The sequence below is a fragment of the Hemiscyllium ocellatum genome, chromosome 11, assembly GCF_020745735.1.
Source record: "Hemiscyllium ocellatum isolate sHemOce1 chromosome 11, sHemOce1.pat.X.cur, whole genome shotgun sequence".
Taxonomy (NCBI): Eukaryota; Metazoa; Chordata; class Chondrichthyes; order Orectolobiformes; family Hemiscylliidae; genus Hemiscyllium; species Hemiscyllium ocellatum.
The window spans coordinates 29,322,639-29,337,000 of NC_083411.1; the positions used below are offsets into that span (position 1 = coordinate 29,322,639).

Sequence of the window (14,362 nt, forward strand, 5' to 3'; positions counted from 1 at the left end):
TTTTGACTGTCCTGTGAGGAAACGTTCATTAGACCTAGACTAGGTCTGTTTTCCCTGGATCGCAGATTAACAAGAGGTGATCTCATTAAAACAATGAGAGACTGGACCAGGTAGATGCTGATACTATGTTTATTCTGGCTGTAGAATTAGAATATGCCTGGCACAGTCCCAGAATTAGGGATCAACTATTTAGATTTGAGATGTGGAGAAATGCTTTCAATCGAAGGGTTATGGATCCCAACAACTCACTTTATCGTAAAGCTGAGGATGCTTCCTTGTTGAATAGATTTAAGATAGATGTCAACAAAATTTCAGGTACCAGGAAAATTAGGAATATGGGAATAAGGCAAAATGGTGGATTTGAAAGTAATTGTTCCTTATCACGAGAGCAGCTTCAGAGGACCAAATGCCTTATTCCACCTCGTGCTCTAGAAAGATCAGCCTGGTATATGACTTTATGGAAAAGGAAAATGACATGCTTATAGAGAGGAAGCAAAAAGAGGATTAATTGTTCAGTAAAGAATTGGTCAGACACAACCTACATTTATTATTGCTCTTCAGAATATAGAAGACTTTGCAACAAAATGATTCATTTAAATTGTGAATGCATTGTTTTGAAAGGTGTCTTGAGGAGACTGCAAACCTAGATTTCTGTAAAAAGAAAAAAAAATCAACCAACTCTCCACAACTAATCGGCTGAATTAAAGCCCCTTTCAAGATGTATTTCACAGTGTAATCAAACACAATTGGACATTGACTAAGCATTTGGTCACCAGTCATAATGTCGCCTTTTAGTTCAAAGGTAGATTTTAAGGATTATCTTCAAAGAAAGAGGTCAAGTGATGTGGAAAGGGATTGCCAGAGTGTAGGACCAAGAGGGCTGGAGTCCGTGGTGGGATGCACAAGTTGCCAGAATTGGAGAAATGATAAGTTGTGAAGATGGTAGAACTGGAGGGGTTTAGAAAGAAGATAAGATGGAGGTCTTGACGGACAGTGAATCAATACAGGTCAAGGAGCTGGTAAGGTGGGATTTAGGCAGCAGTTTATAGATGTATTGTTTATAGATAATGGAATAAGTGAGGAGAAAGTAAGGACTGCAGATCAGTGTCAAAAAGTGTGGCACTGAAAAGGCACAGGTCGGGCAGCATGAGGAGCAGGAGAGTTGATGTTTTGGACATAAGCCCTTCATCAGAAATGGAATAAGGGAGACCACTTAGTAGACCACTGGAATAGTTCAGTCTAGTGGTAACAAAGGCATTGCAGAGGGTTTCTACAGCAATTATGTGGGGACAAACAACAGTACAAACACGCAAATAGATAGTCTTTGAGCTGAGCTTCCAATCCCATAGTCTCCTATTCAGAATCAGAGTTTAATTTGGATAAATGCGAACTGTTACATTTTGCTAAGACAAACAATACAGCTCTGGTTAGTGTTATTGAACAGAGACACCTAGGGGTTCAGGTACACAATTCTTTTGAAGGTTGTATCACAGGTAAACCGAATGGTTATAAAGGTGCTTGGTACACTTTCCTTCATTGCTCAGACCATTGAATACAGGAGGCATGTTGCAGTTGTACAGGATGTTGGTGAGGCCACTTTTGAAATACTGTATATAGTTCTTGTCGCCTAGCTACAGGAAGGATGTTATTAAATTGGAGAGAGTTCAGAAAAAAAATTACTCCAGGATTTGCTGGGACTGGAGGATTTGAGTTATAACAAGAGGCTGGATCTGCACTGAATGAACTGCCAGAGGACGTGGTATGCAAAGGTAGAGTTACAACATGGATAGTTAATGAATAGGAAAGATTGAGAGGAATATGAGCCAAATACAGATAAAGGAGACTAGTTTAGTTTGGGAAACTTGGTCAGCATGGATGAGTTGGACCAAAGGGTCTGTTTCCATGCTGTATAGTCAGACTAGTCTTACTCTGTTGTCAAGAATGCTTGTCTAAACTGGATAGGGTACAATCTGGTAGAAGGTTAAAAGAAAACTATGTGGTACACCAAATTTTGGAAACACTCAGCATATCAGACAGCGCACTTGGAAAGAAAAGACTAATTTCCCTTTTCACTTTATTCCACTATATGTACAATAAAGGACTAGGCTTTATTTCATTTCATAGAAGGCTACATTCTAATGTGAGTGCAAACCAGACATTGGCAAAAACTACAAAATTCTTAAGAAAATGGAATAACATATTGAATTGAATGCTTCTTTTCATTGTGATCATGCTGGAAACATGAGAAATTGTATCCATTCAGGTAATTAGTTTACTATGACTAGATTTGTACTTGAATAGGAAGAGCTAATTGAACTAATGATTCAAAATAATTTGAGGGTAGATGGCAATAGCAGAATCCAGACCAAGATATTATATAGTCATAGGAACAGAAAAGCTGGACTGTCGGGTAGGACAAAAGTACTTTTGTCATACCCAAGTGCCGTGAAAACATCGAACGTTGCCTCTCCTCCAATTCTAAATAGAAAAAAGTAAATAATGCTAGATCAAGCTGATAAATATATGAATTGGGATTGACTGATGGATTACTGGTACATGGAATTGAAGTACAGATCAGCTAGAGTCTAATTGTTGAACAGGCTTGAAGAACTGAATGCCTGCCAGAGCAACTATCACTAAATAATCTTTACTCAAGATTGAATTCCTCTTGACAGCATTGTTTTACATATTTTGTCTTACAGATGCGGGGATGAGATTGTAGCTGTAAATGGAGTTTCCACTGCAGGCATGAGCAATTCAGCTGTAATTCCAATGCTAAAAGAACAGAGGAACAGAGTCACTCTTACTGTCGTCTCATGGCCAGGAAGTAATGTGTGAAAGAAAGTGAACTGATGAGACATTTTCCTTCAAAACTTAAATAATGAAATGGCACAGTACAACTTAGAAAACAAGAAACCACCTCAATATGTGGTCAAGTAGAAAAATACGAGATTACCAAAGTACATTTGTCAAACTTTTTTTTAAAAATACAGACCTGTGATTTCACTTTACTCCAGCAAAATACCAAATAGTTTAAAAATGCAATGAGTGAATCATGGGGTGGTGGGATAAAAGTCAAAGGCTGACCATAATTTCCAAACAGATGTCCAATGTATGAATTCCCACATTCAGCAATCTGAATCAATTTGTTAATGTAATTTTGTGGTCATACAGATGATCATATACAAGGATGTCAAAGTTGTGCTGCTTCTGAGGGCAGGATGAAGCATTTCTAATAGTATGGCTATAGCCAAAGCAAAAATTTCTCTTGGGGCAGAAAGCTAAACTTCCACATGACTATTGACAATGTCAGGATTCATACTGAGATTATACTTTCCTTGGATTTTGTAGCAGTTCACCAATCTCCAATTTTATCTGGATTTTGCATACTATAGGATGCTGCTTTAACCTCTGCAGGCAATTTGATTTATTGAAGAACTTCTGTACTAAAGTCACAAAGAACATTCCAACAAGGTGGGTATTGGTACCTGGCAGCCTGGAAATGAATCAGCCGAGAAACAAATGGGGAGAAAAGTAATTACTGTAATCTCTAGTTTAAGTTTGCTAGAATTAAATTGTTCATTAGGCAGAAACATTACTGCTGTTTTTTCTCAAAACTGCAAGTGTGCATTATATAATCCTCCAGGTTGTTGCAATTTAATATAGTTCCTGTTTACATCTGTGGAAAAATGTTTTTGCACTGGAGACTTTAAAATGCTGCTGTGATTGTAAGTTAAATTATGAAACCTAAGAAAATTGGTTGATTACGGCCTTAAGAAGTTGTACAACTGATTTATGAACCATAAATGTAAGCTTTAGAAAATGTCTGATTTTTTTAAATATAAAAATCTTAATCTGCAATGTTTGACTTGGTAATTTCTGAACTTAATGTGCATTGAATACAAACTAGATTTAGAAAAACTGTTTTAATTTTTTTTGTTTTACAAGCACATTTTACAAAAAAAAGACAAGTGTAAATACGTAGAAAGGTGGGATCAGGCTTCACATTGTAATATTATGCAGAGGCCATCTTCAGCATTACTGTCCATTTAGTTTTTGTTGCTTTTAAAAGGTGCTGTGAATGCAACTTCAATAGGAAATGATCCAAAACATCAGAGCTAACTGTTCATCAGGAGTAGTATTCTCCAATGAAGACTACCAACTCAGCAGTTAGTCTTTAGTTTCAGTTCCCTCGGTCTCTGCAGCACCTTCATCCCCAACTTCTTTATCCTCTTTGTTTCGTTTATTTTTCTTGTGTTTGTGACGTCTGTGACTTTCTCCTTCCTCACTCTCGTGCTGTTTGCTGTGAAAATAAATCAACAGTAAAACTTGTATACAGAAAAGTGAGCTACAAGCATGGGTGAATGCTTCAGGGTGGTTCCTGCGAGTCTACTGAAACTATTTGTGAAGCACAAAAATCCCAGGAAGTTACCCATTTCCCAGGGTTCTCTCAGCCCTTCTGTAGAAGTAATGGTGGAAAAGGAAAAACTACGCACAATTTCCAATAAATGAAATGCTATTCCTGTTCAATTAGTGAATTGAGCAAAATCCCTTCAGCTCTGTGAAAACAGCACTTTCAAAATGCACAGGGCTTTTTCTCTGCAGTGATCTGTGAATATCAGATTTAGAAGCAACAAGCTTGTTCAGTCAAATAACCAGCTGCCATTCACTGTTTTAACCCAGACATGAATAATGACCGCGTGACCGAGGTACCTGGAAATTCCCGTGAAACCACCTCCGGTTGAAAATAACTTGGCAAAATTATGGTTAACGCTGTAAAGCCCAATCTCCTCTTTGTTGCATTGCACAGCATTCATTATTGGTATGCTGTAGTTAGTGTTAGTGAATGGTGACCAGTGCAGGAAAAGAGGACAGGCTCAAAGTGGGAGAGGGTGGATAAAAGGTGCTGCTGTTTGAGGGACTGATAGCTCTTTGGAGACGTTTATTTGCAGCACAAGTTTTGGATGTCCTCTGCAGAAATACAGCTACTCACATTGCTGGTGAGGATCTAGTGTGGACTGGGAACATGATGAGAGAGAACAAGCAGTTTGGTCTATACTTGGTAGAGTTTAGAAGAATAAGAAAATTAATTGAGATATTTAAATATGCTAAAGGCGATTGACAAAGTAGACATAGAGCAGATGTTCTAGATTACCCTACAAGGGAAAACAAGAGGTCTTGTTTTAGGCTAAAGGGTGGCAAATTTAAAACACATGAAGAATTACTTCTCTCAAAGGTCATGAATTGGTGGATGCCAGGATACTGAATGAATATAACAGATAAATTTTTAATTCAGAATGGGCTGAAAGGTTATGGACAACAAGTAGGAAAGTGGAATTAAGTAAAATCAAGATGAGATTAGCCACGATCATAGTAAATGGCAAAGCAGGCTCAAAGGACTGAATTGCTGTCTCCAGATTCTTGTGTTTTTGAGGATTCACAGAAATAGCTATAGTTTGGAGAAGCAGCAAGTGGGAAGGTTTGGGAGGAGAGTGACAGAAAACAACTCAAAGTAACTTCTTGCTTGCTACGTCAAGAATTAGAGGAATCTTGAACCAGTTAGGTTGAAGGTAGCCAATTTGCTTTAAATGTAAACATTACAGGACAAAACATTCGCTCATTCTTGCATGTTTTCTTTTAGCCTTTGTTTTTAGGAACATATCAGGAGTGCATCATGAGAAATTGCTGTAAAGCACTTCAATATGGTATAAAACTAAATTCAGCTAGAGGAACCTCGATTATCTGAACGATATGGGTGGGGAATATTTTGTTTGGATAATCGAATGCAGGATAACGCAGTTTAGCCCAGACCTTGTGATCTTGTTTGGATAATAGAGGTTCCTCTGTATCTAGTTTCTGGCAGTGTTTACATTAAGAATGGTAGAACAGGCTTGAAGGGCTAAATGGCTTTCTGCTGTTCCTAATGATTATCAAGTTATAGTGTCAGGTCTAAAGTACAAAAAAGCCCTTCGAACCTGCGCTTGTCAAAAACAAGCACTTAAATATTCTAGTCCCCTTTCTAACATTTGGCTCATAGCTTTGGCATCAAAAGCTATCTACTCAAATTGTCCAATCATGGAAGCAGATATAACATCAGGTATAATGTTTCAAATTTTGCAATGCACAGGATGGTTCAGTACTTTGCCTATTGCAAACAGCTGAAGTAACGTACAGTTTCACAGATACACAGCAATGATCTGATCACGGTCGCCATTATCCTGCAGAATAGCTTAATACCAAAATAAGGCATATCAAAGCTAACTAAGAGTAAATGGCTGAGGTCCTATTTATAAGTCTACCAATGAGGCTAATCTTAGGATGGGGCTGTAGGAATCACAATGCATATATTCATTAGTGAGTAGACTTGCAGGAAACAGCAGTAGATTATCCATTTGTGGATTTCTCAGCCAGTACAACAAGGAAAGGAAGCTCATCAGACTTTTCTTTCAAAAATGAGTTTTAGTGTGGATAGAATGCATTTAACGTGTGTAAGAAAATTCTTACATGACAGTTTAATGTGTTTCTACTGTGGCTTATATCCATAATTGGCAGGATATTGGAATAAAACAAAATTTAATCCACACTTCAGTAGAGAAGAAAAAGGTAGAGGGATCGTTGTTATGAACTACATTTTCCTTTCCAAATCACTTTTGCTCCATGCCATCCCTCTCCTTGTTTTCAAGTATTGTAGCCTAATAATTTGTGCATTTTTTTTTCCTTCCATTGTATAAAATTCCATCATTTTCTCATTAATATGTGCTGTTTTCTCCTAATGAAGTGGTCTAAGATATTCTTTCTTAGGAGTATGGTACAAGTGTTATTTTCCTTCATTCCATAATTATAAAACCCCAGAAGTTGTCAATAAAGACTGATTTTTGGGACTCCTATTGTGCAGGGTCTTCTGTCCCAACCTCTAGGGCAGAACTTCAGCCTGTCTCGAGAAATGTGTCATAACTTGCTCAAACAAGTTGATTAAAAATTATTTAAAGCTTGATGCTGTGAGAACTCCTTGCTACACTTAACCTTTATAGCAACAGGACTTAGCTGTGTACCATACCACTCATTAGTGACATTTCATCTTAACTATGAGTCAGCCAGATATAAAGTGCATACCGCCTCGAGGACTTGTGCTTGGAATCATCTTTGTCTTTGTGCCGCCGTTCCCTGTGGCGATCTTCTCGGTCTCTACTGCGATCTCTGCTCCGATGATAGTCTCTGTCATAGTTACGTTCTCTGCTACTGGGAAAAAAAAGCAATAAGCATTATCTTCACTGCATAAAGTCGGTGGACTATGAGCTATGGCAAAAGTTTGCTTCTATTTAATGGCAAGGGACCTTAGTTATCCTGCAGCAAACGATTAGGAAAGCAAATTTGAAAACCGGTCTTCATTGCAAAAAGATTTGAGGTCAGAAGTAGGATGTCTTACAGAAGTTATGGAGAGGCCATACCTAGAGTATTGTGTGCAGTTTTGGTCTCCCTATCTAAGAAAAAATATACTTGCTATTGAGGGAGTGCAGTGGAAGTTCACTATGCTGATACCAGGGATAGCAGAGCTGTCCTGTGAAGAGAGATTAGCTTGACTGTGTTCGAAAGAGATGATAAGGGCATCTGATTTAAATGTATAAAAATTCTAACCAGGAGGGACAGACTCGATGCCAGAAGAATGCCTGCCCTGTTTGGAGAGTCTAGAGTGAGGGGATGCTGTCTCAACATTTGCCATTTTGGACTGAAATGAGGAAATATTACCGAAAGGGTGAGAACTGTGGAATTCTCTAACAGAGAAGTTTGCGCAGGTGATATCAATGAATATATTCAAAAAAGAGAAATTTTAAAAAATTAAGGGATATAAGAAGTAGGAATATGGCACAGAGATAAAGGATCAGCCATGATCATACTGAATGGCATAGAAAGACTGAATGGTCTACTCCTGCTCCTAGTTTCTATATTTTGCAGAACCTCTTGAACATCTTAACATAGTCACAAAGCCCTATTGCCTTTAATCATCATCTCAGGATGCTCACTCCAAGCTTGAGAACACAAAAACTATTAAGGGACCTCTGATCAACTGATTGAAAATATATTGCTTCCAAAAGGCAGAGCATTTGCCTCCTTCTGTACACTATGCTTAACATTAAATTAGTATTAACACATTCCACTCCTGTGCTTCAGCCTTTTTTTTAAGGGGTTAGTTAACACAAACACAACTACAGTATTGAACAAGGAACGATCAAAATAGCCAGATGAATTAATTTTTGATCAAGTGTGTGATTATTTAAATCAGCATTCTAAAATGATTCAGCTATTTTTGAAACAGGAAGAATCTGGTTTGGCCCTTCATTATTTAGTCACAGCAACTGCAAACCCTCAGACATAAAAAGAAATCAATATATCTTGAATTCCTTTAATTGTGGTTGCATGTCACTGTTTCAAGTTGAGGCACAAGTACTGATCCTCGTTCATTACCTCCTGCTAGCCAGCCAAACCATACCCGTTTATTCCTATTGTATGTTAATCGATTTGCAATCTTTGCTGACATGTTACCCTGTCGCCTACCTTTGCGTTACCATAAGGCCTAACTCTGTGTTTCCAAGGACATGTAAATGAGAATTAGGGCCGAGGATAGAACCTTTCTGACAGCACTATGAGGGTGGGGAAGAAAATCATTATAAAAGGAGGTATTTAGCTCAGCTGTCCTCTCAATGATTTATCATAATTTTCTCTACATGTTTTCTGCAAATATCTCTTTCATTATTATTTTAGATTTCCAGTATCCATTATTTTTCTGATAATCAAGGTGTTCACTCACCTGTATTCAGATGTTGTTGGTGTTGGGCCACGATCTCGCTCACGATTTCTGTCTCGATCATGTTCTCGCTCTCTTTCTCGCCGATGCCCTTGGTATTCCCAGTGGCTGTTGGTACTTTTCTCAACTGTGTTCATCCAGGACGTGTGTGTTGTAGAGATAGCAGGATAACCAATTAGTCCAGAGTCTGGGGGAAAAGAAAAATAATCAAGGCAGATGAGCTGGGGATTAGATATAAGCTCCCATTACTAAAGGAGGAACATTATTTATAACACTGAGCCCACAGGTGACAAACTGGAAGATAACCTGAGAACCTCAGGAAAATAAGTATTTCAGCACTGAACTTTTAGCTTAAACATACTCAGCTTGCAACTGAACTGATCTTCCTTGGATATATTGGATGTTTAATGAAAGGTCTGATAATATAACTAGTTTTTCTGACCTACCATAATTGTCAAAACAAAAGAACTTTCAAATAAAGTAATTGGATATTTGACAATAAATGCAGATAATCAAAGCGCACAAAGGCCTTTCTTTCAAGGGACTTAAGTCAGCACTAAACTTGTTTGCAATAAACTAATCTGATCTGTGATGCCCAAGGTATGACAGAAACTTAAGTATACTATCAATAAACCTGTACACAATTTAGATTTTGTCCTTCAATTGCAGCTCTGCCATTTACAGTCCAATTAATGATACACTCTTCATTATGTCCAATATTGAGCTTGATTGCAATACTTCAAGTATTGCTTTTTTTAAAAATTCACTCATGGGATGTTGGCATCACTGGGTGGCCAGCATTTATTGCTCGTTCCTAGTTGCCCTTGAGAAGATAGTGGTGAACTACCATCTTGAACTGCTACAGACGGTGTGCTGTAGGTTGACCCACAATGCCGTTAGGGAGGGAATTACAGGATTTTGACCCAGTGACAGTGAAGGAATGGTGATATACTTCCAAGCCAGGATAGCTGCTTGAAGGGGAACTTGCAGGTTCTGGAGTTCTCAATGTTCTGCTGCTGTTGTCCTTCTAGATGGAACTGGTTGAGAGTTTGGAAGGTATTGTCTTAGGGTCTCTGGCAAATTTGTAGATTGCTGCCACTGAGCATCTGTGGAGGAATGACTGAATGGTTGTGTATATGTTGTCAATCAAGCAGGCTGCTTTGTCCTGAATGGTGTCAAGTTTGAGTGTTTGTGTAGCTGGACTAATCCAGGTAAGTGGGGAGTATTCCATCACACTCTGACTTGTGCCTTGTAAATGGTGGGCAATCTTTGGGGAGTCAGGAGGTGAATTACTCACTGCATGTTTCTAGCCTCTAACCAGCCACTGCATTGATATGGTGAATCCAGATCAATTTACAGCCTACGGTAACACTCCCTTCATGTTCGTAGTGAAGATTTCAGTAATTGTAATGCCATTGAATATCAAGGGGTGGTAGATGTCTGTTATTGGAGATGGTCATTGCCTAGCATTTGTGTGGCTTGACTACTTGTCCATATTTAGCCAAACTATTGTCTAGATCATGTTGCATCAGACTGCTTCGGTATCAGAGGAGTTGCAAATGGTGCTGAACATCCCCACTTCTGATCTAAATGATGGAGGAAAGTCATTATGAAGCTACTGAAGATAGCTAGGCCTATTATACTACCCTGAGGAATGCCTACAGAGCTGTCCTGCAGCTGAGTTGACTGACTTCCAATAACCTCAGCCACGTTCCTAAGTGCTAGGCATAACTCCAACCAGCAGAGAGCTTTCCCACACCTGCTTTCCAATGACTCCAGTTTTGCCTAGGACTCCTTGAAGCCACACTTAGCCAAGTACAGCCTTTATGTCAAGGACAGTCACTCTTACCTCACCTTTGGAATTAAATTTATTTTGCCCAGGTTTAAAATTTAAAATCTAATCTTAGTGTTTAATTTATACATTATGTAAAATTATAAAAAGATAAAATGTGAAAGTTTACTAATTAAAACCCGAGTGTTCTGGCCTCACCGCTTCTTAGATGAAGAGAAGATTGCGGACAAGGTGATCAATCAAGCAGAGTACCCATTCCTCATATCTATTAATGGTATCTGACCTTTACTGAAAAAGCACTTGCATGTATGTTCAGTGAAAATAGGATCAGGCTTATGTATGACATATCTCACATATATACAGCTTCCCAACATTCATTATCCAGACATATGTAGAATGGCCACTTGCATAAAGTACTAGAGGGCATCTGGTACCAATTTAACCATACTTCAGCACGAATCAACCTTCAGCAACAAAGCAGAAAAGACTAACAAACCAAAATAAAACTTTAAAAAGTATGTACTGTGGTGGCTGGTTAGAAGTTAGGAATAGACAATAAGTAACTCATCTCCTGACGCCCCGAAGAATCTCCATGAATTTTATCAAAGATTCCGATTAATTGGCTGGCAGCACAATTTATGTTTTACTTAGATTAAAAGATGAATTTCCAGTAGAACTGACGAACAATTACCTGCAGTACTATAGGGGAATAAAGGAGGTGGCCTGTTGTCATAGCCTGGAGGTGGACCACTGGAAGAGTCAGAAATTCTTCATTAGGCACAAATTGTTAAACTTACACTAACAAAAACAGTGTAAAAATGATCACTTGTCACCATTTCTTACATAATAAAACGTAATTATATAAAATGGCTTTTTAATTTTATTCCTGAACTCCAGCTCTCCGAGAGCTCCAGTTTCACTTGCTCTGTTTTTAAACGTGCTTCCCTACTTTTTGTGTTGTATACCCAAGATCTCCTAGTTATTCTTATTATCCAGGCAGTATGTGGTCTCCTTAATCTTCCGAAGGAAGAGCACTATCCACACCTGCTTATATTGAAATTAGTTTCTCGGCTGCACAACCATTCTGCAAGATTATATATGTCTTACAATTATGTGGAGTTCTTCCTCAATTTTAGCTTTATCTCCTGATGTGGTGACTGTAATTCTGAAATTGTGCTCATAATCACCATGTTCAAATCATTTTATCTTAATTGTGAACATAGGCCCCAACAAGAATTCCTCTTGAACCCCACTTTCCAAAGCAGCTTTCTATTCGTTCTGTTATTTGCCAATTCCACATGCTTGTACTTTAAAACATAGTCTATAATACAGTGCATTATTGAAATCTTTTCAAAAATCAAATTTCCTAAATTACAACAGTTACAAAAGTAACGTATTGGTTGTCAAGTACTTTGGAATATATGAAAGATGCTATCCAAGGAAGATTTCTTATAACACCAGTTTCCTCTTCACTGTTATCATACAATCAAGTTAGTGACACGTTTCTTACCCGTCTATGGTTGGCATAAGTAATGATGGAGGGGGCACAACTGGTGGTGGAAATAATGCTGAAAAAAGAAGGCAGAGTTCAGTTCATTTTACATGTCTGAATAAAATCCAAAATAGTACAATAATGTAGAACAATCAGGATTGCAAAGGTTATCTTTTGCAGTATTTCATGCTGCTAAACATATACAGTGCTGAATTTCATCTTTGGTCAGCAACGTTCAACACATCATAATTGATCTCAAACACATCTCTTGCAGAAACAACACTATGGATACATGTTTGGATAGATCTCGACCCACGTCCCAATATTAATCATGCAACTGGTATAGCAATACAAACTAAAAAGGTTCAAAGTTTGATCCCTGATCAGAGCTGTGTTAGCGCCAACAGGAATGTCAAAGTGACTTCAGCATTAAGGAAGGGAAACATGAACAACAGCTCCTCTTATCAGGAAGTTCATTGCTGTTTCAGAATTGCTGCTAGGCCTTAAAATTAGTTACATTGTTTCTTCATGCATGAAGAAACAATCATGGTGGTAGCAGCTTAGATTCCCTATTATAATACAAAAGGTGATGAGTTATCAGCAAAGTGTGGCACATGTGGCAAACACATCTATACCTGCCTCTTACATTATGCTCACATCAGGAAAGTAGAACTTTATGTATGCAGCTTTAAAATTTGCTTACATTCAGTTCTGATCAGCAGCTTCTGAATCCTGGTGAAATTCACTCAGTTAGAAAAAACAATTTCTATCAAATAATTAAAAGTGACCCAAATAGTGCCTACATTTGAGACAGTTAGTGCTAAATGAAAGCACTTCTTTGGTCTTGTTACTAATATTTGGGAAATCAACATTATTACAGTCCACTAGAATTCTGCGCAAAAGGATTTATTGCTAAATGCACAGTAAAACTGTGCCATTAAAATTATAAATCCATAGGTTCTTCAACCAAGCGCACTTCTTACATTCATAGATATAAATCAAAAGTACAATTACCTGGAAGAGGCCCAGGTGGCGGCATTCCTGTGAATACAACAAATTTCACTAGCTTTAAACAAACCAACTGCATTAAAATATTAGGTGACTATGAACATTGAGTTTAATAAAAATGTTCTCCAATTACCTGGAAGAGTGGTTCCCTCTGAACCAACCCGTGGCAGGGAAAGAAATTTAAACTAATGATAGGGTTGCTAAGTTACAGTAAACAGGCACCAACAACATAGTTACATTGCTAAAACACTGGATTACTGTTGCAATTATCCACTGAATGACTGGTCATTTTGTTGATCAGGGTGCAGCAAAGAGAGGTCCCATTTTTATCTGATCTATTTGACATAAACGTTGCTACAGGTAGGATGCTTTACACCTACTCCATTTTGCACTTCATTGATTTTAATGTCACTGAATGAAGACATGAATGTAAAAAGGTGTACCACTGTGCACAAGTTATTTGTTTCAACATCCCAAAAAGATGATCATCCACGGAAACAAATTATTTCCCACAAACTACACTCTGGGTTTCATTTTCTAAGCAACTTCGCCAATTTGAAGCCTGCACTGATTACTTTATGCTGTGTTTGTATCTCCATTTAGATGAATGCTAACTATGTCTTCCTCACTTCAGTTAGTTCCTATATACCAAGCGAAGATTTTAGCCCAGCTGAATAAAGGCTTTTTCAAAAAAAAAATCCATTTATTATTCACAATTTGTTATGAGGATCTTATGAAGAATTTAACTAATCTATTTGATCTTCAGTTTGAGGAAAATCAACAATTGAAGCAAGGGAAATAAACTGGTAAGCTTCTCTGGCCTGATCCTGTTGTTGGAAGATAACTGGTAGATATAAATGCAAGCCCAGGAGGCATCAAATTGACATTTTGACCCACTGGGTGAAGGTAACTCTCAGAAACAAGTTTATAGTCCACCTTCTTCCTTGCCCCAAAAAAAAGAAAAGAAAAACCTAGTTGCATCATTTTGTTGCAATTCTATATTTAATCCATTGAATCATTATGCAGTGTCAAGATAAATCTGTAGAAAAACTATGGTGGAAATGAATTATTTCCCGTTTAAAAGGAAGTGAATTCCAAATTCATCCGTCCTTTATAACCATGGAGAGGACACCATTACTTGGACCAACTGTTGGCAGCTTATGTGACACAGTATCATTACACCCAAACCAGATAGCCTCTCCCTCACTACTCTCACACAAGCACTTTCCAGCAAATACTCATAATACAGGGGTAATAATATCCAATT

General features: G+C 37.9%; 2 protein-coding genes across 5 annotated transcripts in view; one reads left to right on the top strand and one right to left on the bottom strand.

Moving 5' to 3' along the window:
* The window catches only part of lnx2b (ligand of numb-protein X 2b), a 54,357-nt gene extending 50,550 nt beyond the window's left edge, over positions 1–3,807 (top strand). For both annotated transcript variants that reach the window (XM_060832501.1, XM_060832502.1), the window contains exon 10: positions 2,703–3,807. In XM_060832501.1, coding sequence (XP_060688484.1) covers positions 2,703–2,838 — 136 coding nt within the window. In that variant the 3' untranslated portion in view covers positions 2,839–3,807. The remainder of the gene's footprint in view (positions 1–2,702) is intronic.
* A 104-nt stretch (positions 3,808–3,911) lies between these two features.
* Positions 3,912–14,362, bottom strand: part of LOC132820155 (pre-mRNA 3'-end-processing factor FIP1-like) — a 51,787-nt gene continuing 41,336 nt past the window's right edge. For 2 of the 3 annotated variants that reach the window (XM_060832106.1, XM_060832104.1), the window contains exons 11-16: positions 13,102–13,128; positions 12,106–12,163; positions 11,287–11,345; positions 8,807–8,990; positions 7,114–7,239; positions 3,912–4,303 (exon numbers count right to left, since the gene is read on the bottom strand). In XM_060832106.1, the coding sequence (XP_060688089.1) occupies positions 4,171–4,303; positions 7,114–7,239; positions 8,807–8,990; positions 11,287–11,345; positions 12,106–12,163; positions 13,102–13,128 (587 nt within the window). In that variant the 3' untranslated portion in view covers positions 3,912–4,170. The remainder of the gene's footprint in view (positions 4,304–7,113; positions 7,240–8,806; positions 8,991–11,286; positions 11,346–12,105; positions 12,164–13,101; positions 13,129–14,362) is intronic. The other variant, XM_060832105.1, reaches the window with a different exon arrangement.